General features: G+C 61.3%; 2 protein-coding genes across 2 annotated transcripts; one reads left to right on the top strand and one right to left on the bottom strand.

The window, feature by feature from the left end:
- The first annotated feature begins 9,551 nt into the window (after positions 1 to 9,551).
- Positions 9,552 to 16,690, top strand: PKP3 (plakophilin 3). Its single transcript, XM_032879870.1, has 13 exons — positions 9,552 to 9,937; positions 12,023 to 12,102; positions 12,235 to 12,860; positions 12,965 to 13,088; positions 13,340 to 13,544; positions 13,854 to 14,028; positions 14,447 to 14,564; positions 14,636 to 14,806; positions 14,880 to 15,065; positions 15,545 to 15,698; positions 15,912 to 16,104; positions 16,183 to 16,270; positions 16,546 to 16,690. Exons 1-13 carry the CDS (start codon positions 9,706 to 9,708, stop codon positions 16,579 to 16,581), a joined length of 2,388 nt encoding a protein of 795 aa, XP_032735761.1. The 5' UTR covers positions 9,552 to 9,705; the 3' UTR covers positions 16,582 to 16,690.
- Positions 16,691 to 17,934: 1,244 nt separating this feature from the next.
- Positions 17,935 to 21,957, bottom strand: SIGIRR (single Ig and TIR domain containing). Its single transcript, XM_032879868.1, has 9 exons — positions 21,852 to 21,957; positions 20,756 to 20,954; positions 20,193 to 20,326; positions 19,933 to 20,073; positions 19,408 to 19,551; positions 19,187 to 19,289; positions 18,971 to 19,121; positions 18,560 to 18,749; positions 17,935 to 18,259 (listed from the first exon to the last, which is right to left on the bottom strand). The coding sequence occupies exons 1-9, from the start codon at positions 21,856 to 21,858 to the stop codon at positions 18,096 to 18,098; spliced, it is 1,233 nt and encodes a 410-aa protein (XP_032735759.1). The 5' UTR covers positions 21,859 to 21,957; the 3' UTR covers positions 17,935 to 18,095.
- Between the last annotated feature and the right edge of the window lie 888 nt (positions 21,958 to 22,845).

Below are 22,845 nucleotides of genomic sequence, written 5' to 3'. Positions count from 1 at the left end.
CTCCCCAGATAGGCAGCCTTCACCACTGGTTGGGGCCTAGGCTCGGTCTCCACACTCTGTGCGATGATTTCTGTGAAATTTTGCCGTAGCAATGACATTGTTTTCAGGATCCCCGAGAGTTCTGTCTGTTCCGTTTTTTATTCAGAATGAAATGAAATATTTTTTTTAGTTCTGACTCATCCTCTGCCTGGTTCTCTTGGGAGGGCGGAGACAATTCTCAGGGACGGCTCAAGAGCCCAGGCCACTGTCACTGCTCCCTTGGCCCCTTCCTGACCCACAGCTGCAGCAGCCTCACAGGACCCCCAGCCTCTTCCACACTCCAGACCACTCGCCGCTTCCTTCCCTCCCCCCTGAGCTTCAGAGGTGGCACCCAGAGGGGGAGGGGTGGGGGAGGGGAGGGCCTCCAATCCCTTCCTTGCCACGATGCCTGTGGAGTCATATGGACGTACCCGACATGGGGCAGGGCCTTCGCACTTTTGAGAAAAGAACATTCAGCCATTTGGCTGCCCTCCCTTTTGCAAACAGAGCTTGGATGTTAGTCCTACCCCATCTTCCCAGGAGGTGAAGGAGAACTCGGCGCCCCGGGGAGGGCAGTGTCCCATGACCACGTCGGGGCAGGACTCCACTGAGTTGCCAGAAGCAGAAAACCCAGCTCCGGTTGGCTGACACCATAATGGGGAGGAGGGAGGCTTATGTGACTTCTGTTCCTGTGCGTGGAAGGTCAGGGTCGGGGGCTTGCTGGGAGTATGGACCAGAGGCTGGATGGTGCCGTGGAGGCCCAGCTCCTCCCTGGGCCTCTGCTGTCTAAAGATGAGTCCCCACCTTGGGAGGGAGGCTGGAGCTCTACCCGCAGGAACACTCGGTGGCTGCGGTAACAGGTCTCCACGGACCTGGGGCAACGTATCATCTTACCGTTCCGGGGTCAGAAGTCGTAAAACCAAGGTTTCTGCAGGCCCAGCTCCTGGAGGCTTTAGAATTGACTGCTTCATCCTCTCCCACTTCTAGAGGCTGCTTGGATTCCTTGGCTCAGGGCTCCTTCCTCCGCCTTCAACGCCAGCAGCTTGCCACTTTCATAGTCCTCCCTCCCTGTTTGTCACCTCTGTTTCCACTATCACATCTCTCTCTGTCCCTCCTTGCCTCCGTCTTGTAAGGACACCTGTGATTGCACTGTCATCCTCCATTAACCAGGATAATCTCCCCATTTCAATATTCTTTTTTTTTTTTTTAAAGATTTTATTTATTTGAGAGAGCACAGCAATGGAGAGGGAGAAGCAGGTTCCCTATCGAGCAGGGAGCCCGATGGGGGCTTGATCCCAGGACCCTGGGATTATGACTTGAGCCAAAAGCAGCCCCTTAGCCAACTGAGCCCCCCACGTGCCCCTCAATCAATATTCCTTATGTAATCACGTCTGCAAAGTCCTTTTTGCCATGTAAGTTGACAGTCACAGGTTTCGGGGATCAGGGCCTGGATTTGGGGCCGTGATTCTCCGTCCTTGCTTACTCACATTCAGTGGGAAGACAGCACACCCACCCGGCAGCCCAGACAATTGTCATGAGATTGGCCCAAGTTGTACCTTTAGGCGCAGCTCACCATGAACACAGGCTAGCAGGAAGGACCCCAGTGAAAGAACCAGATGAACACCACCATCTGGCCCTGAGAAGATTCTAGAAATGACCGTGCTGGAAGGGACATTCAGTCCTGCCACTGCTGGCCAGCATAGCCACCAGATAGTGTAGACACCAAGTCACCTGTAACACGTGGGCTACACAAGTCCTGCTGGTCCTCAGAGCACAAGTGCCTACTAGGCAGAGGACACTTCTTTCCCGCCATGTGCCTGCTCAGAAGCTTCCGGATGCCCTTAGCTCATGCCGCCCTCTCCTCCCCAAGTACGTATTCACATGGGATTTTCTCCACTCACAGATGCTTCATAGCAAAAAAAGAACCGGTGCTGGACTGGGGATACACTCTCCGAAAGAGAGAGGGAGAGAAGAGAAACGCAAACAATGGGCAGGTGAAGCTCAAGACACAGAAGTTCCAAGCGAAATCCCATGTAACCTGAACTATACATAAACCGTAATTTATCAACCCATTTTAACAACCTTATTGAGCACCTACTGCGTGTTAGACACCGAGGGGAAAGCGGTGAACAAAAGAGACTGGAATCTGCCCACAGAGAGCACTTAGGTTCTGGTGAAGGGTGAGGGGGCAGACCACAGACACAATGAAGAAAGTGTCTACTGCGTTAGTGGACGGCAACTGCTGTAGAAAAAAAGAGTTAAGCCAGGAGGAAGAATAGTAAGTTTGAGTGAGCCTTGCTTGGAAACAGCAGTCAGGAGCAGCAGGTCTGGGAAGGTGACATCGCAGAAAAGGTCTGAAGGCTGTAAAGCTGCCAGAGGTGCCACTGGGGTGAAAGAGGTCAGAGGTGACACCTGAGGAAATTATTTTTCTAATTAGCAATGAACGCCTTTCATCACTCCTTTCCAAGCTCACACTGGAAGTACGGCTAACCCTTGAACAACACGAGGGTTGGGGGCAACAATCCTCGCACGGTTGAAAATCCACGTATAATTTTTGACTCCCCCAAACTTAACTACTAATAGCCTGCTGGTGTCGGGAAGACTTCCCAATAACAAACAGTCCGTTGACACATACTTTGTATGTTGTATGTATTATATTCTGTGTTCTTAAGGTAAACTAGAAAAAAGAAAATGTTATTAAGAAAATCATAAGGAAGGGAAAACACACTTATGGTACTGCTCTGTATCTGAAAAGAGTCCTCAGAGAAGCGGACCCACTCAGTTCAAACACCTGCTGTTCAAGGGTCAACTGTACTAGCCAATGCAATAAGATAAGAAAGGAAATAAAGTGTGTACATCTGGGAAATTAAATCATGCATGCGTCAGTGGCTTAGTTTGCAGATGATCACCGTGTGAAGAACCCAAAAGAATCGGCAAAACAACAACGAACCATCCTGGAACGGACAAGCAATTGTAGCAAGGTTGCAGGATACAAAGTTATATAAAGTTAATACGCAAAAGCCACTTGCTTTCCCACGTATCAGCAGTGAACAATTAGAACTTGAAATTTAAGACACAATACCATTTACAGTAACAGCAAAATCTAACCTCACAAGCTCTATCTGGGGAAAACTGCCCAAACTCAGAGAAAAAGTAAATAAATGGAGAAATGTCCTGTGCTCACGAGTAGGAAGACTCAGTATCGCCATGATGCATGCTCTCCCCAGCTGGGTCTGCAGAGCCCGTGCGGTCCCAGTCGGAACCGCGGCGAGCAGTCCTGTGGATGTGGAAAACTGACTCTAAGGTTCAGACGAAGACGCGAAAGACCCAGAAAAGCCAACACAAAACTGAAGGAGAAGAACAGACTTGGAGGGCACTACCCGCTTCAAGGCTGACTGAAGAGATACAGTGATCGGGACTGGGGTACAGATGAAAAATTGACAAATAGATGAGTGGATGCAGAAACAGACCCACAGGGGCGCCCAGGTGGCTCAGTCGTTAAGCATCTGCCTTCAGCTTGGGTCATGATCCCGGGGTTCTGGGATCGAGCCCTGTGTCGAGCTCTGCTAGGCAGGAAGCCTGTTTCTCCCTCTCCCTTTGCTGCTCCCTCTGCTCGTGCTCTTCTGCTCATCTCTCTCTGACAAATAAAATCTTAAGAAAGAAAGACCCCCATAAGGATGGTCGGCTGATCTCTGTCGAAGGAGCAAAGGCACAATGACAGAGCAAACATCGCGTCGTCAACAAATACGCCAGACAGCGGATCCACACACAGACCCTAACACTTCACGAAGGTTGACTCAAAATGGATCCCAGACCTAAATGTAAAACACGAACTACCAAACCCTTAGAAGACAACAGAGAAGATCTGGATGACCTTGGGTATGACGATGACCTTTTAGACATAACATCAAAGGCACAATCCATGAAAGCACTAACTGGTAAGGACTTCATATTAAAACTTCTGTGAAAGACCGTATCAAAAGAATAAGAAGGCAAGACACAGGCAGGGAGAAAATCCTTTCAAAAGATGTATCTACTAAAGGACTGTTCAACCCAAAATACAGAAAGAACTCTTAAGACTCAATAATCATAAACAACAGAACACAACTTTTTTTTTTAAAGATTTAATTTATGGGACACCTGTGTGGTTCAGTTGGTTAAGTGGCTGCCTTTGGCTCGGGTCATGATCCCGGAGTCCTGGGATCGAGTCCTGCATCAGGCTCCTTGCTCAGCAGGGAGCCTTCTCCCTCTGCTGCTCCCCCTGCTTATGCTCTCTCTGATAAAAAAAGATATATATATATATATTGTTTACGTATTTTTCTGAGAGAGAGAGTGCACAAGTTGGGTGAGGGGCAGATGGAGAAGCAGACTCCCCACTGAGCATGGAGCCGGATACAGGATTCGATTCCAGGTCCCTGGAATCATGACCTGAGCTGAAGGTCAACACTTAGCCAGCTGAGCCACCCAGGCGTCCCCAGAACAAAACAATTTTAAACAAACAATAAAAAATGGCCCAAAGCTGTCAAGAGGCACCTCACTGGAGAAGATACACCGATGACACACAAGCACATGAAGGGATGTTCCACATTCGAGGTCGTCAGGGAATACCAGCTCCCAAAAGGACATCCCACTACACACCTACCACAAGAGCTGAAATCTGGGACCGTGACATCCAGCGCCGGCGAGGATGAGCCGCGGGGACAGGCGCTCGGTGCTGGTGGACACGCGGAGTGGCGCAGCCACTTGGAAGACATTTGCCAGTTTCTTACTAAATGAAACTTCTTACTGTACGATCTAGCAATCACACTCCTACTATATATTTACCCAAATGAGCTGAAAACTTCTTGTTCACACACAACCTGCATCCGGGTGCTTGGAGCAACTTTACTCACAATTGCCCAAAACTGGAACAACAGGCAAACCCTTCGGGAAGTGAGCGGGTGAGCTGCGGTTCTGCCCAGACCACAGAGTATCATCCAGCGTTCAGCACACACGTGCGCGCACACACACACCGAAACACAAAAACTATCAAGCCATGAAAAGACGTGGAGGAACCTTAAATCTTATTTCCAAGTGAAAGAAGCCGGTCTGGAAAGGTTGCGAGCTGTATGGTTCCAGTTACGTGACGTTCTTGAAAAGGCAAAAGGACAAGCCCAGTAAAAAGACCCGTGGTTACCAGGTCTTGCGGGGCAGGGGAGGGAGGACTAGGCAGAGGGTTTTAGGGCAATGAAGCTGCTCTGTGTGATACTGCACTGGGCGCGCACCTGCCCGCACGTATTTGCCGAAGCCCACGGAGTGCACGACCATGCCAGAGCCCTGATGAGGCCTGTGGACTTGCGGTGATACAGGTGTGTCCGTCCCCGGGTGGGCTCATCCACCAAGACCAGTGTCCTGATGGCAGATCTTGGTAAGCGGGAAGTCTACGCCCGCCGGGTGCGGGGGCAGGGAAATCTCTGTACCTTCCTCTTAATTTTGCTGTGAAACTCAAACTGCTCTAAAAATTAGATCTTCTTGAGGGGCGCCTGGGTGGCTCAGTCATTCAGCATCTGCTTTCAGCTCAGGTCATGATCCCGGGGTCCTGGGATCGAGCCCCGCATTGGGCTCCCTGCTCAGTGGGAAGCCTGCTTCTTCCTCTCCCACCCCCTCTTGTGCTTGTGTTCCCTCTCTTGCTGTCTTTCTCTGTGAAATAAATAAATGAAAATCTTTCTAAAATATAATAAAAATTAAGTCTTCTTTAAAAATCAATGATAAAAACAAAGAAAATTAAAATCCACCAACACTTGGGACGTGGGGGATGGAAGAGAGAAAGATAAACTTAACAGAAGTAAAAGCCCCCTTAGGAATCTCAAAACCTCAGAATAGCCGTCATTGAAAACCCAGCCAGGAACACAGAAGACAAATTTGGAAAAAGTGCGCAAAACGAGATGGAAAAGAGTTGAGCTAAAGTTGATTCCTGAGAAGACAAGCCGTAAGAGCCCACGGGCAAGCCCCAGGACCAGAGAAGAAAAATACGTACGTGACAGAGCAGGAGAAAACTTTTCTGGAAAAATACGGGCCAGAATCTGACGCCTGACGCCCTGACGCCAGAAACCTAGCCACCGCAGACGCACACAAGTCCGTGGGCGTCGGAGGCTAAGACCCCCACCCGGGCAGCAGCGGGCTCTGGAGTTACCGGCTCCCGCCGCTCCGGGTCGGTCCGCGCTCTGGACAGCGCCCCGGGAGCGCTGCGCGCGTCTGGGCCACACCCGCGTCCGCAGAAGAGCGCGTGGTGCGCAGAAGAGTTCGGGACACGCCTGACCAAAGCAAGGAGGACGAGGGCCGGAGGGACCGACAGAGGGCTGGGGGGCGCAGGTGGCAGGGGACAGGTAGGGGGGCGTGTGGATGTGAAGTGCCGTCTGCTCCCTGGGCTGCCAGGGGCGCGAATCCCTCAGCTGCCTTCCTCACCAAAGGCGCAAGGCAAGAGTCGGAGGCACAGGGGACCCAGGATCCTCGGGGATTAGGTGCGGGGGGCCATGCTACCCCAGGGCCGAGTTGGGGGACCGCCTAACAAGGGAGGTGCCCACCGCGCCAATCCAGGTAGGCTCCGTGGAGGACGCGCCCCGGCCTGGATCTGGCGGGAGTCCAGGCCGCGGGAGGCTGGAAGGTTTGAGGGCGTGGGCGCAGGCTCGCGGACAGGAAGCGCCGGGGACGCGACGCGCGGGGCTCAGCTGAGAGGGAGCGAGACTGGCGCCCGGGGGCCTCCAGCCAGCGAGCTCCGCTCACATCTGGTCCGTCACGGCGCGGAGGGCTTGGCGACTTTACCCCAACCCTTGCAGGCTGTGTGGCCCCAGGCCAACTGCTTAACTTCTCTGTGCCAGCGCGTGTTCCCAAATTTTGTTTTCAATATTATTTTGCTGTAATGTTTTCAAGCTTTCCCCCATCTTCTGCTCCTTAACCTCCCACACCCCTCCACACCCCTCTCTGCCCCTCCCCGAGCTCTGGGTCACTGAAGCCAGCACTAGGTAGTCCTCCTTCCACCCCTCCCCACCAACTCTGCCCCTTGGCCCTGGAGGCCTCTCCATCCCCCATCCCCTGGTCTTTGTCCCCGGCTCCTCCTTCACAGACTTTTCTAACAGCACCCAGGCCGTCCCCACCTCCAGCTGACCGCTCAGCACATCCTATGTGCCCAATCAGATGGGGGAGTATAAATGGTTACCCAGCCCCCTCAAGCTGTCACAGCCTTCACTTCAGATGCCCCAGAGCGGAGTCCAGGCTCCCTCAGGAGCTGCCCACCTCCTGAGAAAGAGCCTCACTTACTCACCCTTGGAGTCCCCAAGTCCCAAGATCTCAAACCTGATGCGGCACCAACACCCCTGGGGGAGCTCTATGCAGGTTCCCAAGCCCTGCCACCCAGGTGGCCCTTCTACCTGTTTTCTAAGTTCCCTGGGTGTATGTTCCATTTGCTTCCTCCAGGAAGCCCACCATTCAAGCCTAAGCTTGAATCTTCCTTGTGCCCCCTCCCCAGGCACTGGCTACAGGGAAAAGGGAACTCTAGGGAGGACAAAAGAGAAGGGTGGCCACAGGGGTCAGACGTGGCTCCTAGCCTGGGTTTGAGGGTGGTGGTAACAGGTCTGGGCCATGACCAGTCCCTGGGCCCTGCAGTGGTTAGAAAAAGTGCACCCAAGATCCCAGGCTTTCCAGGAACACCGAGCGAGAGAGCGAGCGGCAGAGCTGAGAGGTCATGGCGGGGGAGGGGTCTCCATGTCCTCAGGGGGCCTCAGCGCAGCTCTGGGCACTGGGCACGGGAAGCTCTCCTGGCCGTGCCACCAACCAAAACCCCTCCATCCCTTGGCAGCTCCGGCCTGACCCCTTGGAGCCTCCCCACAAACCCTCTGAACCCCCACCTGCAGCCTGGAGTCTGGCTGCCCCAGGCGGGCTGCCAGGCTGGGGCTCCGCAGGGCCCCAGGTGTGCCCAGGCAGACCCCAGATGGAGGGCGGGCCCGAGGCCCGTGCCAGGCGTGTGCCTCCAGGTGCCCTCAGCGCTGCACAAACTTGTCTCCCAGGGTTTTTCCACACAAAACGCGCCTCCCAGGGAAGCAGCCGGTCTGATGAGGTGCGCGCGGGCGTTGCCACCCCGCCCTCCAGCGCCCCCACGGTGCCGCACTGCCGCGAGAGGCCACCCCGGAAGGACACGCAGGGCCTGGGATGGAGCCCGGGACCCCTCGGCCTGCGGCACTGGCCTCTGGGATGAGCCCCGGGGCTGGCCATGCCCAGACCACCAGCACGGTAGGTCTCCGCCCTGAGCACCCACCCTGGCCCGGGCTTCCCCTCGACCTTTTCAGGTCGATGCTCGCCTCCCCCTTGAAACTTCCCCCAACCACCCCTGACCTCCCTCCCAGACCTGCCTCCTGACCCAGAACCCTGTCCTCACCCCGGCACCCCCCCACCAGCATCCCCACCTGGGGCCACATCTCCTGAAATGACTGGTCACAGATTGAGGCAGATGTCTTCAGGGGACAGGGTAAGGGCCTCCCGTGGGAGAGAGAAGGCTGTTCTCGTGGACCCCGCGGTGGGCTTCTCAGGGGGGCGCCCAGTACGTACCTGAGGCCCCTCAGCCCCCACCCCTCCAGCCCTGCTCCATCCACCAGGGGCCTCTCTTGGATTCACTCCAGGCCCACTCAGGAGGCCTTGCAGCATGCTGGTCCCACTGGATAGGAGCACCCCAGGGAACCCTTCTGGGGGCGAGCCCTGCTGAGCCTGGGCCCCGCTCCCCACCCCTCCTGCCGACCCCTCCTCATCACTGTTCTGTCAGACTCCTGGGTTCTTGCTCTCCTGACACACACCCCAGCTCCTACACCCCAGCCTGGGCAGGAGGGCCCCTGACTCAGTGCCCTGCAGCAATCCTGCCTACTCGGCCTTGTCAGAGCTCTGCTGAGCTGAGTTCTGACTCACGTGGAGGGCACAGCCTTCTACCCCATGGGCTGGGGGGGCCAGAGAGGCCCAGCCCTTTGGAGGCCTCTGCAGAAGTTGTGGGGATGGGGCAACTTCTGGGGTCTATAGGACAGAGATAGTAGAGTCGTGGGCCTAGGGGGTGGGCCAGTCTATCCATTTGCTTCTGCAGTCTCTTGGGCACCAACGATCAAGGTCCATAGGGCCCTCTTCTGCCCTAAAACTCCACCAAGCCCTTTGTCCCCAACCCTCACTCTTGCGCTGACCCCTGCCTAGATTGGAGTTGGCTGCCTGGGTCGAGGGGCTACCTGGAGCCCCAAGTCAACCAGGGAGAGGAAACTCCTCCCCTGCAGACCCCTGGAGGTGGCTGGCCACAGGCTCCCCAGCGGGCTACCCTGGCCCTTCCCAGACAACGCTCAGGACAGGAGGGCCCACTGCCACTTGGGAAAAAAAGCTGGGAATGAAGAGGGGCCTAGATCCCTGCTGCTCTGTCCTGGGGTGTGGGGAAGGAATAAACCAGGCAGGCCTGTTCTTCCGCCCAAATTCCACCTTAAGCAGGTAGTGGCCCCTCCCTCTTACCTGGCCCAGAGGTCCCCGCCCCCAGCCGATCTCAGGGCTGGGCCAGCGTCTGTCTCCAGGCCGGCTCTGGGCGAGGCCAGTGGGGAGGGGACTTCGGGGACAGGACGGTGAAGACAGTTCAGGCCGGAGAGGCCCCAGTGGCCCAGGCCAGGCACAGACCCAGCCAGGGCATCTGCCGCCATGCAGGACGGTAACTTCCTGCTGTCGGCCCTGCAGCCTGAGGCTGGCGTGTGCTCCCTGGCACTGCCCTCTGACCTGCAGCTGGACCGCCGGGGCGCAGAGGGGCCGGATGCAGAGCGGCTGCGGGCGGCCCGCGTCCAGGAGCAGGTCCGCGCCCGCCTCCTGCAGCTAGGCCAGCAGGCTCGGCACAACGGGGCAGCTGAGCCCGAGGGGGCCGCAGAGGCAGCCCAAGGTAAGCAGACGCCTGCAGGGTGGGCGCCGGACAGTGGGAAGGGCGGCTGTGGATAGAGGTGGCCTCAGTGGGTGTGGTGGTTCGAGGGCCAGAGGCCGTGGTAGGGCTGGCACTGGGGTTCAGCGCCCTGACTCACCAGGGCCTCGCACTGAGTCACCCACCCTGCCCCACCAGGTGTGGGAGAAGCCATGGGTGCGGCCTCCCACCACCCAGTGGGGACCCCGGGGTCCTCTGGGCCAAGCCTGGCTTGGGCTCGACCGCACCTGCCCCCGCGGCCCGGAGTGCCATGGTCACATGGCGTGATTGGCACATGGCGGGCTGGGCAGGGCCGATCTCTGTCAGTACACCCGGAACATGCCCGCGTCCGGTCCCATGTAACACAGGCTCATACCCGGTCTCAGATGCACAGACACACACGTCAGCCCCACAGGGACACAAACACACTGAGACACAGACATCCAGGCTCCAGCGTCCCTCCCCCCGCTCCCCCCGCCCAGGGCCCCAAGGGAACTAGCAGATAGAAACATGAGGGGGCGGGCCTGGGAAACCTGGACCAGAGCCAGCGGCCTGTCTGGACCAGGGTCTCCCCGCGGAATTGTAGGGGACGGCCCCGTGGGCCTGACCCACTTACGATTCCTGAGAAGAACGAGCAGGGGAGCCTGCCCTCGGTGCTGGGCAGACCCCAGCATGTGCATGCACGCGGGTGTGGACGTGTGTGTGCCTGTGCGTGCACACGGGTGTGGACGTGTGTGTGCCTGTGCGTGCGTGTGCATGTGGATGTGTGTGTGCGCGCCTGTGTGTGCACGCATGGACACGTGGTGTCTGTGCATGCGTGTGCGTTAAAGGGTCTCTCACACGGTGAGTCAGGGCACTTGTTCCGGAAACACCATCTTCTCCCTTGCCAGACTGCAGCAGCAGGGATCAGGGTCAGATAGTAAGAGGAATGTCCCAGGATGTCAGGACACGCCAGTCCCCACAGTGGCTTACTCGACCTTTAGAGGACCCTTTCCCAGGACGGGTCTTGGGATGCTGGCCACTGCAGCGGGGGGTGGGGGGGTGCGGATAGGGTCAGCCAGAGCAGCCTGGGTTCCTGAGTCCTCCCCTGCCTGGGCCTTAGCCTTGCTGGTGGCTGAGTAGTTGGGTGCCCGGGGGTCACAGGGTGGAGGAGGGAGTGGGGAGGGGTTAATTACCACCCTGGCTACCCTGCCTATTAGGGGAAGGAGTATAATTTGGGGGTGGGAGTAAGGTCCCCAGGCTGGAGGTGTGTCCCCCAGGCTGGGCCTCACTAGCGTCAAAGGGTTAATAGCCCCTGCCCAGAAGCCTCATTAACCAGGGTGGGTCTGGGGAGTGTGCTGGGAGGGGAGCCCCCAGACTGTCCAGCTCGCAGAGGCTGGGGGAAAGCAGGCCTCCTCCCTTCTCCCACACGATGAGTCCTTTCAGCCGGTCACCTGCCCAGGCCCTCTGGGGACATATGACTCTTCTCTCCCAAGCCGTGACCCCAGCAGGGACCTTAGCAGAGGCTGATCCCTGGCAGGGAACGCAGAGCCCATCTACCCGTCCATTCCCCTGCTTTGTCTCCATCTGACTTTCCCCCAACTGTTGTCCATCCAAGCAGCCGTCCGTCTGTCCGTCCTCCTGTCGCTCCAGTCCTTCCACCCGCCCTCCCTCCTCCTCCCCCTTCTCTCCACCCTCCACCCACCCACCCGTCTGTCCACTCACCACCGAGTCAGGCTGGCGTCAGCACCCTCCCTTTTCTGTGTGGCTGGATGGGGCAGGCGTGGCTCTTCCAGGTGGGACAGGGGACTGTGTCCTTGGCAAGCAAGCAGCACTCCTGTGTGACCACAGCACAGGACAGGCTCCCAGGAGGTCAGTGTTGCTTCCTGGAGGAGGGGGCCGGGCGTGTGCCCCAGCAGGGACTGGAAAACTGATGGAGTCCCTGGCACACTTCCCAGGTGACCAGGAGGTCAGGGGGGTGAGTGTGCCTGTCCGCAGCACAGCTGGAGGGGCAAGAGGCTGTGGGAGAGGTCCAACCGGAGACCCATGAGCCATCTGACCCAGCCAGGCGACCACTGTCCCTGTCCCCAGGCACCCTGCGCGGTCACTACCACGCCCTGCAGGCCGGCTTCAGTTCCCGCTCCCAGGGCCTCAGTGGGGACAGCACCTCTGTGAGTGACACTCTCTCCATCCCCTGGAGAGGCTCGTGGGGGAGGCTGGGGGGAAGCTGGAAGCTCCAGGGTTAGGGAGAGGGACCCGGGAGCCCCCGACACCCCCTCACTGCTCTCCTCCTTGCCCTGCAGACCTTCCGGCCCATTGCCAAACCCTCCTACAGCCCTGCCTCCTGGTCTTCTCGCTCAGCCGTGGACCTGAGCTCCAGTCGGAGGCTGAGCTCTGCCCACAATGGGGGCAGCACCTTCGGGCTTGCAGGGTATGGGGGAGCCCAGCCCGCCGCACCCGTGCCTGTCCGGCCCCTGTCCTTCCACGAGCGGGCTGGGGTGGGGGGCCGTGTGGACTACGACACCTTGTCCCTGCGCTCGCTGAGGTTAGGGGCTGCAGGCCTGGATGACCGCTACAGCGTCGTGTCAGAGCAGCTGGAGCCCCCGGCAGCCTCCGCCTACAGGGCCTTCGCCTACGAGCGCCAGGCCAGCTCTGGCCGGGTGGGAGGCCTGGACTGGCCAGAGGCCTCCGAGGGGCCGCCCAGCCGGACCATTCGAGCTCCTGCCATGCGGACCCTGCAGCGATTCCAGAGCAGCCACCGCGGCCGCCTCGGGGCGGGGCCGGCACCGGGGGGCGGCCTGGAGCCCATGGCCCGAGCGCCCTCTGTGCGCAGCCTCAGCCTGAGCCTGGCCGATGCCAGCCACTTGCCGGACATGCGCGGGCTGGATGGCTACAGCGGCCGCCGCACGCTGCAGAGGCTCACCAGCGGGTGAGCGGAGGACGGCGGAGGGGGCAGTCTGTCGGGGGGAGGGTGCTCCTGAGGCGGCCCTGGCCCATCCCGGGTCCCGCTGACCCCGACCCCTGTCCTTGCAGGTTTGACGACATCGACCTGCCCTCCGCCGTCAAGTACCTCATGGCCTCGGACCCCAACCTGCAGGTGCTGGGAGCCGCCTACATCCAGCACAAGTGCTACAGTGACGCGGCGGCCAAGAAGCAGGTGAGCGGCCGTGGTCTGCGAGCGCCCGCGCCGGTGCCCCTTCTCGCTGCCCCGCGCCCACGGGCGACCCGGGCCCGCAGAGCCGTCCCCGCAGCGCAGGGGGAGGCGCTCGCGATGGGCACACCTCGGCCTGGCCCTGTGTGGCTGTGAACGCATCTGTGCACACCCGCGCGCCGCCCGCACAGCCGCACGCGTCCACCCGCACCGAGCCACGCGCACTCGTGTGCTGACACCCGCCTGCCCGTGCGCAGGCCCGCAGCCTTCAGGCGGTGGCCAGGCTGGTGAAGCTGTTCAACCACGCCAACCAGGAGGTGCAGCGCCACGCCACCGGCGCCATGCGCAACCTCATCTACGACAACGCGGACAACAAGCTGGCGCTGGTGGAGGAGAACGGCATCTTCGAGCTGCTGCGCACGCTGCGGGAGCAAGACGACGAGCTGCGCAAGAACGTCACAGGTGTCCCCGCGCCTCCCCCACCTGCTGTCCCTCTGCCTGTCCCCGCGCCTCCCCCTGCCTGCTGTCCCTCTGTCTGTCCCCTCCACTCCCCTCCGGCCCCGCTGCTGTCCTGGTGCACACCTCTGCGGCCAGCCTCCAGACCCCTGGTCCCTGAGCATTGTCCTGTCCTCTGTGTCCCGCCCCGAGACCTGCAGCTCACATGCAGGCCCTCTAGTGCAGCTCTTGGGTGAGGCCCCAGATGCCTCGCTGGCGGGCAGGAGGGAACCCGCAGGCTGTCACTGACCACAGCCACGGCCCCACCTGCCCCAGGGATCCTGTGGAACCTGTCCTCCAGCGACCATCTGAAGGACCGGCTGGCCCGAGACACACTGGAGCAGCTCACGGACCTGGTGCTGAGCCCCCTATCAGGGGCTGGGGGACCACCCCTCATCCAACAGAACGCCTCCGAGGCTGAAATCTTCTATAACGCCACGGGGTTCCTCAGGTGTGCGGGAAGGGGACAGTCAGCTGGGAGAGGCCAAGAGGGTGGCCATGGGGAGAGAGCTGAGTGCCTGTAAGGGGGCAGGGGAGGCCTGGAGAAGGGGCCTTTGACTCTGAGGGCCAGTGGCAAGGCGGATGGGAGGGGGCTGGAGGGCGAGGCACTGGCACCCGTGCAGAAGTGAGACCAGAAGCTGGGTGTGGCTGCGATGTCCGATGTCCCAGGCCCTGGGCATGGCGGGCTCAGATTTCATCAAATCGGGGACTTCATCAGACAGTCATAATCCCCATCTGGATGCTTGGAGGGCCAAATGGATGCTAAGCAGCAGGGCCCAGCTCCGGGAGGAGGAGGCGGGCTGGGGCTCAGGGGCTCCCCTCTGGGGTTTGGTTCCCACTGGGGATCTCGGATCTGCCTCCGCCCACAGGAACCTCAGCTCAGCATCCCAGGCCACTCGCCAGAAGATGCGTGAATGCCACGGGCTGGTGGATGCCCTGGTCACCTACACCAACCACGCCCTGGATGTGGGCAAGTGCGAGGACAAGGTGAGAGGCAGTCATCACCTCGGGGCCCTGGGGGTTTCTAGCCCATTCTGACCACGGCCTGCCATCTGCAGAGCGTGGAGAACGCCGTGTGCGTGCTGAGGAACCTGTCCTACCGCCTGTATGACGAGATGCCGCCGTCCGCCCTGCAGCGGCTCGAGGGCCGGGGCCGCAGGGACATGGCTGGGGCGCCACCCGGCGAGGTGGTGGGCTGCTTCACACCCCAGAGCCGGCGGCTCCGAGAGGTGGGCGCGGGCCTGGCAGCCGGGGTGGGGGGCCCTGGCCTGAGCCTGGCTGACCCTCCCCGCCTCTCTCCAGCTGCCCCTCACGGCCGACGCTCTCACCTTCGCCGAGGTATCCAAGGACCCCAAGGGTCTTGAGTGGCTGTGGAGCCCCCAGATCGTGGGGCTCTACAATCGGCTGCTGCAGCGCTGTGAGCTCAACCCGCACACGACCGAGGCGGCCGCTGGGGCCTTGCAGAACATCACGGCGGGTGACCGCAGGGTGAGGCCCCGGCCCAGCCTCTCACAGGGGACACGCGGGGAGAACAGGGGCTCACGGGAGGGCTGGTGTGGATTCTGTTGGGGCGGGACAGCAGAGGAACGCAAACCTGCGGAGGAGCCGACATCGGAGGGACCGGCCTGACGTGCTACAGAGGGACCCCGAGGGGTAGCAAGGGGTGTGAGGCCAGCGTCCCCGGCCGGGCAGGCTCTGGAGGTCCCTGAGGATTTAAGGAGAGGTTTGAGCAGAGGAGGGGCCCACCCGAGGCACAGTTGGTGAGGCTCCTGGCTGGGGCTGAAGGCAGAAACAGGAAGACCTCTCAGGAGAGATACAGTGTGGGGCTGGTCCCACCTCAGAGTCTCGCAGATTGGCTGGGGACAGCGAGGGACACAGAGAAGAACCAACGTGGGGTGCAGGCCACGGGGCTGGGGCTCCGCCCGCTCTCACCAGCTCCTCTCCTCCCCCACCCCCACCCCCCGCAGTGGGCGGGCGTGCTGAGCCGCCTGGCCCTGGAGCAGGAGCGTATCCTGAACCCGCTGCTGGACCGGGTTCGGACCGCTGACCACCACCAGCTGCGCTCACTGACTGGCCTCATTCGAAACCTCTCTCGGAACGCCAGAAACAAGGACGAGATGTGTGAGTCGGGCCATCCCGAAGCCTGGGTTCCGTCCTCACCCTGCCTCGCTGGGCTCACACCTGGATTTTCTCTTCTGCTCTCCATTTGGGCTGGCCTCTGGCAGCTGGAGCTGGGGGGATGGACGGGGCTGGGGGGACCGGAGGTGCTCAGGTGGCTGGGAGTGGAGGTGGAGGCTGGCTTCCCAACCCCCCGACCTCCTGGCCTCCCGGCAGCCACCAAGGTGGTGAGTCACCTGATTGAGAAGCTTCCTGGCAGCGTGGGCGAGAAGTGTCCCCCAGCCGACGTGCTGGTCAACATCATCGCTGTGCTCAACAACCTGGTGGTGGCCAGTCCCATTGCCGCCCGAGACTTGCTCTACTTTGACGGGCTCCGAAAGCTGGTCTTCATCAAGAAGAAGCGGGACGGGTGAGCCCCTCCCCATCCCCGCACCCCTCCCCATGGCCCCGCGAGTCTCCCTGCTGACTCCCGCTGCCACCCCCCCAGCCCAGACAGTGAGAAGTCCTCTCGGGCAGCCTCCAGTCTCTTGGCCAACCTCTGGCAGCACCACAAGCTCCACCGAGACTTCCGGGCGGTATGTTCTGGCGACCTGGGGCAGGCAGGGCTACCGGTGTTTGACCTGGGTATAGGACGTCGAGGGGGCAGGGTGGGAGGAGGGGTGCGGGGACAGTGGGAGGGGGGACAGACCCGGGAACTCCCGCAGAGCAGGAGACTCAGGAAGTGGGAAACGTGAGATCGGAGACCAAAGACCCAGAGGGGATCCAGGCCCAGACCAGGAAGGGTGGGGGCCTGGGGAGAGCAGGGCTCAGAAGGCAGGCACCCTAACTCTGGGCCCCCTCTCCACTGCAGAAGGGTTATCGAAAGGAGGACTTCCTGGGCCCATAGGTGAGGCCTTCCTGGAAGAGGAGGATGCGACGTGGCCCAGCCTCCAAGGGATAGGCTCAGCTCTGCGCTGCTCACTGGCCAGGCCACTGGAGAAGGCCGATGGCCTGGGGCCTCTTGCTGGAGCCCTGCATGTGCCAGAAGGCTGATGGCCTAGGGCCTCTCACTGGAGCCCTGTGTGAGCCCTTAAAGGGCCTGGGGCACCAGGGAGGGGACGGGTGCTGGTTGCAGGGACTTGGCTTCTATAGGGCAGGGGGGAGGATAGGGCTTGAGGCTGCTCTGGTGCGTGGGGTGTGGGTGGTGACCAGGTCACATTGGCAAAGGTGGAAACAGCCAGTGCTGGGAATAAAGGTGGTCATGAACACAGCCCTGCAATTTTCTTTGGCCAGCCCAACCTGGGGGCCCAACCCAGGGATACAACCCAGTGTCCCCGAGCACAACCATGCCTGGCCCTGAGGGAGCTCCCGCCCTGAGCACACCCAGAGGCTTCTCCAGGTCAGGAGGCCCAGGACAAGGAAGAGAGAGTAACCCTTGGGGAGAGCTGGCGAGAGTGGAAGGAACAGGGTAGACGGCAGAGTCAGCCCTGATGCCGGCTGAGGCCCAGACACAGCAGAGCTGGGGACCTTGTGCAGAGGAGTGAGCACTACTGGGAGAGCTGCGAGCTCTCCTGGCTTCGGTGCCACCTGCTGGGCTGTCCTCTTGTGGCACACGCACCCAACACCCTGCCTCCCTCGGCCTGGGGGCTCCTGGCCAGGGACTCGCACTGTCCGACGGAGTCCTGGGATCCCACGTCACCAAAGCAGGTCCACTGTTTTTATAACAAAAGACTTCTTCCTTAAAGCTCAGAACCTGGGGGCGCCTGGGTGGCTCAGTGGGTTAAAGCCTCTGCCTTCAGCTCAGGTCATGGTCTCAGGGTCCTGGGATCGAGCCCCGCATCGGGCTCTCTACTCAGCGGGGAGCCTGCTTCTCTCTCTCTCTGCCTGCCTCTCTGCCTACTTGTGATCTCTCTCTGTGTGTGAAATAAATTTAAAAATCTTAAAAGAAAAAAAAAAAAAAAAGCTCAGAACCTGAAGAGGAAGGGGCCTGCCCCCTCCCCCAGAACCTGGCTGGATCAGAATAGGGTAGTGGACAGTCATGTCCCCAAACAGACAGACCAAAGAGGCTACTACAGGAGATGTTTCTGAGCTGGCTCAGGAGGGAGGATGGACGACAGGACGGCAGGGACAGCCGGATCTATGACGGAGTTGAGGAGCCCGAGGGCCACTGATGGCAGAGACGGAAGTGAGGGGTGCCCCGCTCAGGGGCTGCAGACCCCCTTCCGGACCCAGGAGAGGAGAAGAGAGGCTGAGGCCCAGGCAGGATCTAAAAGGACTTTATTTTCTGGCACAAGGAGGCACAATGGAGCAGCTCCCTTGCCTGAGGGTCTCAGGGCTGGTAGTCCTGCTAAGAGGAGAAAGATCCCAGCCCACCCAGCGCCCAGCGGTCCTTGGAGCACTTGCTGTTTGGGCCGGCGGGGGCTACACGTCATCCTCGGACACCAGGCAGTAGAAGTCCGTGCGGGCGCTGTAGTTGCGGGAGCCGAGGTCTGAGACATCCACTTCACTGCCCCGGCCCTCTCCCAGCGAGACCGCACTGGCATGTGGTGGAGCTAATGGCTCCCCAAAGACGGGCCCCCGGACACCTGGGATGAGGGTACCATCAGGCCTCCGGCTGGGCTGCCCACAGCCTGGCCCACGCATGGGGGTCCCTCCCTGCTCACCCTCCTGCCACGGTGGCATTTGAGGTCCTGGAGGTTCCCAGGGAGGCCCCAGGCCCAAGTGCCCCCAGAAAAGAGGCAGTGGGAGTGTGCTATGGCCTGCAGGGAGGAGTCTCTCCACCCGGACCCCTTTCTGGGCTCCTCAGCCCTGTGGACCACCCTCCCCCCCCCGACCCAGCCCAGGCCAAGCTTCTCCGGCTCAGGGGTAGGGCCAGGGGAGCCTACCCAGGTCCCCCTCAGGGTCGGGGTCCTGCTCCAGACTCAGGGTCCCGCGCTCCCGGACGCGGCCTTGTGCGATGAGCATGGGGTCTTTGTCGTCCTGCAGCCGCGTCTGGGGGTCTCCCTCCGCGGCTCTGTACCGCACCTTCCGCGGCAGCGCCAGCTGCAGCTCTTTCCAAAAGTCTGAAGACGGCGCCTGGGGGCCAGGATGGGTCCGTTAGCCTGGCCACCCCAGAGAGCACCCCTGGAAGGGGCGCTCCCGTCTCAAAGGAGGCCCCTCTTCTGGGCAGCAGGCCGCAGGGCCCACGCGGTCCCGGTCCCAAATCCCCAGAGCACACAGCGGCCCGCAGAGGGGCCCCCTCCGGAGCACGGGACCGCCGGCCCTACGCCGGGCCCCTGCCCGCGCCCTCTCCTCACCACGGAGCCGGGCCTCCAGAGCAGCAGGGTCACCAGGTGGCGGTGCTGGCGCAGCAGGCGGAGCGCGGGGTGCGCGGGGTCGCGCCTCTGGCCCTCGAAGGTGATGAAGATGGGTCTGCGCGTGAGCTCCAGCAGCCGGCACAGGCCTTCCCTGCGGGGGCGGGGCCGTCAGGGGGGCCGCGGCCGGGGGCCCACCCATCCCCGCGCGGGACCCACCGGAAGCTGTGGCTGCACCAGGCCCGGCCGAGGAAGGCGTCCGACAGCACCACGATGAGGCGCCGGCAGCGGCTCAGGTTCACCAGGAGGTCGGCGGAGGGCTCTGCGGGAACCGGGCGTCGGCGGGGCCGGAGCGGTGGGGTGGAGTGGGGGGGGGGGGCCTGGGGGGGGGGGGGGGCCCGGCCCCAGAAGGGGGGGGGGCGGGGCGGGGCCCGAGGTACCCGCGCGCGGCAGGAGGTCGCGGTCATCCAGGAAGAGCTTGTAGCCCCGCCGGCGCTCGAGCTGCGGCTTCAGGATGAAGTTCACGAATTTCCGGTCCTCGGGGCTGTCGCTGTAGGAGACGTAGGCGTCGTAGAGCTTCCCGTCTGCGGACGGCGGCGGGTCAGCGCTCCGCTTTCGAGGCCCGGGCCCACCGCCCCCACCCTCCCGCGTCTTCTAAGCTCTCCCCACGTGCGTGCGGGGACCAGGCCCTCCCGCCGCAGCCGGACCCCGCAGATCCGGCACACGCGCCCGCAACCCGCCCCCGGGCCGCGCCTAGACGGTCTCTCAAGCGCTGGACTTGGGCCGCCCGGCCGGCTTCTGCCCACCTCGCCCCTCTCCGGGGCTATGTGCTCGGCAGAGCCTGCGGAGGGCCGTCGCTTCCCCGCTGCAGACCTGCAGACCCGCGCCCACCCCTCACTTGCCGGGGCAGCCCGCCCACCCTGATCTGAGCTCATGCTCCCTCCTTGCCCATCAGGCCCGCACACCGTTCATCTCCACCTCCCCATAGGCGTCCTGGTACCAGAGCAGCACACTGAGTCGACACTTCATGTAGAGCAAGGCCGCCAGGAGCAAGACCAGCAGGACCAGGAGTGAGGCCAGCACCGCGGCCACGTGGCCTGCTGGGCCTGGGGACAGAGCCACAAGCCTGAACCAGTGCCACCCCCACCCAGCATCCTCCCAGCCTCAAGGCTCCCCAGGCCCCCTAGGCTTCCCTTCTACCTTCCGCCCACTGTACCCCACTCACCAGCTCTCCAAAGGGTGAAGGGGGAGGAGCTGACGTTCCGGATGGAGCAGGTAAAGGCCCCATAGTCCTCAGCACGGGTCAGGTTGACCCCCAGAACACTGGACACAAGCACCTCTGAAAAGTTGTTTTTGACCCTGGGGAGATCAGACCCAGCCCTCTCACCTGGGGCCTGAGAGGATCACTGGATGCCCCTGGGCCCCACCTATCAGACTTAACCACAGAGGCTGCAGACATGGGCTTCCCGAGCAGTCCTTGCCCCGCTAGCTAAGAGAAGTGGCCAGAACATGGTGGGGGTGTGGCTCTGTTTGAGGATAGTCACCCAGATCCTGGGTCTGGATTTTGGGGGTCAATGCCTAATTCAGGCTGTAGGATTGTGCTGGTATGCATGGTCCTGGGCTGTCTACAAGGTGCATGTCCGCAGGGGTCCCCTGTCCCTGCTGTCACTAACCCTTAGTCTGTGTCAAGAGTGGCACTCTGCCCATGTCCAGGGGGTTATGGACCAGGGCTCAGGTGGTCGTGGGTGTGACCGGGGTGGTCACCTGACCTGGATTTCCATCTCTTACCAGGAGTCTTCATGGAGGTCATAGTGGCTCCCGTTGCCCAGCGGCAGCCTGTCTTTCAGCCACTGGACTGAGGGCGGGGAACAGTGAGGCCCAGAGACCACCCAGGCCGTGCAGTTCAGAGCCACGACACTGCCCAGGGCAGGCTCCAGGGCCTGGTTTCCAGTTGGGGATAGGAACTCAGGGGCCCTGTCACAGATGCCTACAGAGAGAGGACCCAGGGGTTAGCCGTGCCTGGAATGCTGGGCTCCCCCCAACCACAGATGTTCTGTGGGCCAGGAAAAAAATAAGATGTCTGTGCACAGGTCCTACAGGGGACAGGGCTTGTATTCCCCCAGGAGCAGCTGGCTCTTGGGTGTTCTGCCTGCTCTTGATGTGGCTGCTCTGTCCTCAGAGAGGACGCTGGAAGGCGGGGGCCAGAGTCACAGCATATCTGACCCCCCCCCAGCCCCATGGGGGCCCACCTGGCTGCTGCTCACCCAGCCAGGACATGAGCCCAGCTCCCACATGTGCTGTGTAACTCTGTGGCCGACTGCTGCAAGACCCACCCCGGGTGAGCAGCTGTGCGCTGCCCCCCTTACCCCGCCACTTCTGCTGGGGGAGCTGCCCCAAGTGTGAACGCTGAGCAGGCCAGCACTTTCCACCCGGAATGGGGGCACGGGACTCCAGGACCCTCTCCTCCTGGTCATGGGCAAGCTTGCCCTGCTCCCTGGGACCTAAATGTTCTGATTTTCAAATCAGGGTGAAGAGTCCTAGTGGGACATGAGAGGAGACCCCCATCATCTTGATGGGGTGGTCTCTTGGCAGCCCACATGTACCCATCCTGCCCCTGGGCCCTGCTACCAGCTCCCATTCCCAGTGTCCCTGAGCTCTGCTGACCCCCACGACCGTGGTATGGAAGCTTTGGGCCAGAGAGAGCTCTGGGCCTGTCCTAACCATGGGGTCAGGACCTCGGGCTGTGTAGGAGGGGCAAGCGTAAGCCTTTGTACCCATGGCTGGAGGCCAAGCCAAGGGCCCCAGCAATGCCACAGCGTGGAACCAGCCTGAGGGACAGGAGGGGGAAGTGGGGCCCGTGCCTGTCCCTCTTTGACCCGTCTACCTGCCATGGTCTGGCTGGGGCCTCCTCGAGGCAGGCTGGTCACTGGTGCCACCCCCCGGTTCCACGGGGCTCCTTGGATGAGCAGACGAGTCCCCTGGGGGCCGGGCGAGACTCACTCTGTCTTTGTGGATGGTCAGTCAGGGCACCAGAACGGGTCAGAGGCTGCTGCCATCCCGAAGGAGGAAGTTAAACAAGAACAGGGTGAGTTAACATGTAACTTTGCACCGGCGGCCTCCCGATGCTAGGGACACCCGCACAGACAGCATCACTTGGAACACGTTGCCCAGGGCTGGAGCGGGCACAGCAGGGAGGGGCCCTTGGATGGCACTGCACCTGTCCCAGGGCCACCATGAGGGCCCAGGGAGGGACCACAGAGGCACACCCTGGCAGCCCTCATAAGGGTGGGAGGTGGCTGTGTTCCCACTATTCCCTGGGATGGTGGTGCCACATACAAGGAAGGACACGGGGAGGGCCGTGCTCACCCAGGCCGTGGCAGGGGTTGGGGGCCTGTGAAACTTGCCCATCCCCACGCGTTAAGTGTGGGCTGCTGAACTCTGAGCCACACTCTCACTGTAGGGTTCTGTCCTAGCCGTGTCCCGTGTGTGTGGCTGTGTGGACATAGCAGCCCCCAAGGCCAAGCCAGGACACAGTCATGGAGGCAGGAGGGGACAGCGGGGGCCTGGGTGGACTGACTCTGCTCCGACAGGCCGCATGGGTCCCACCTCCTCCTGGCATCCCCTCACCCGTTTGTCATTTCCAAAACCAAAGACTTTTGTCCACATTGTCTGGCTCTCCAAGGGCAGCCCCCACCCCACCCACAGGTGACTCTTCTGTCCTACGTGGGGGCTAAGACCACTCCCCATCCAGCTGCGCAGAAGCCATACATGCCTCCTGACACGAGGAGCTCTGCAGTGATGGTGCTGGAAGGAGGGGCCCAAACCCCCAGCGTCAGAGCCTTCATGGAGAGCCTCCCTCCTGGACCCCCGGAGCCCTG

The sequence above is a fragment of the Lontra canadensis genome, unplaced genomic scaffold, assembly GCF_010015895.1.
Source record: "Lontra canadensis isolate GAN:19392208 unplaced genomic scaffold, GSC_riverotter_1.0 scaffold66, whole genome shotgun sequence".
In the NCBI taxonomy this organism is placed as follows: Eukaryota; Metazoa; Chordata; class Mammalia; order Carnivora; family Mustelidae; genus Lontra; species Lontra canadensis.
Note: the sequence above shows the minus strand (reverse complement) of the source record. Positions and strands in the feature narration are given on the sequence as shown.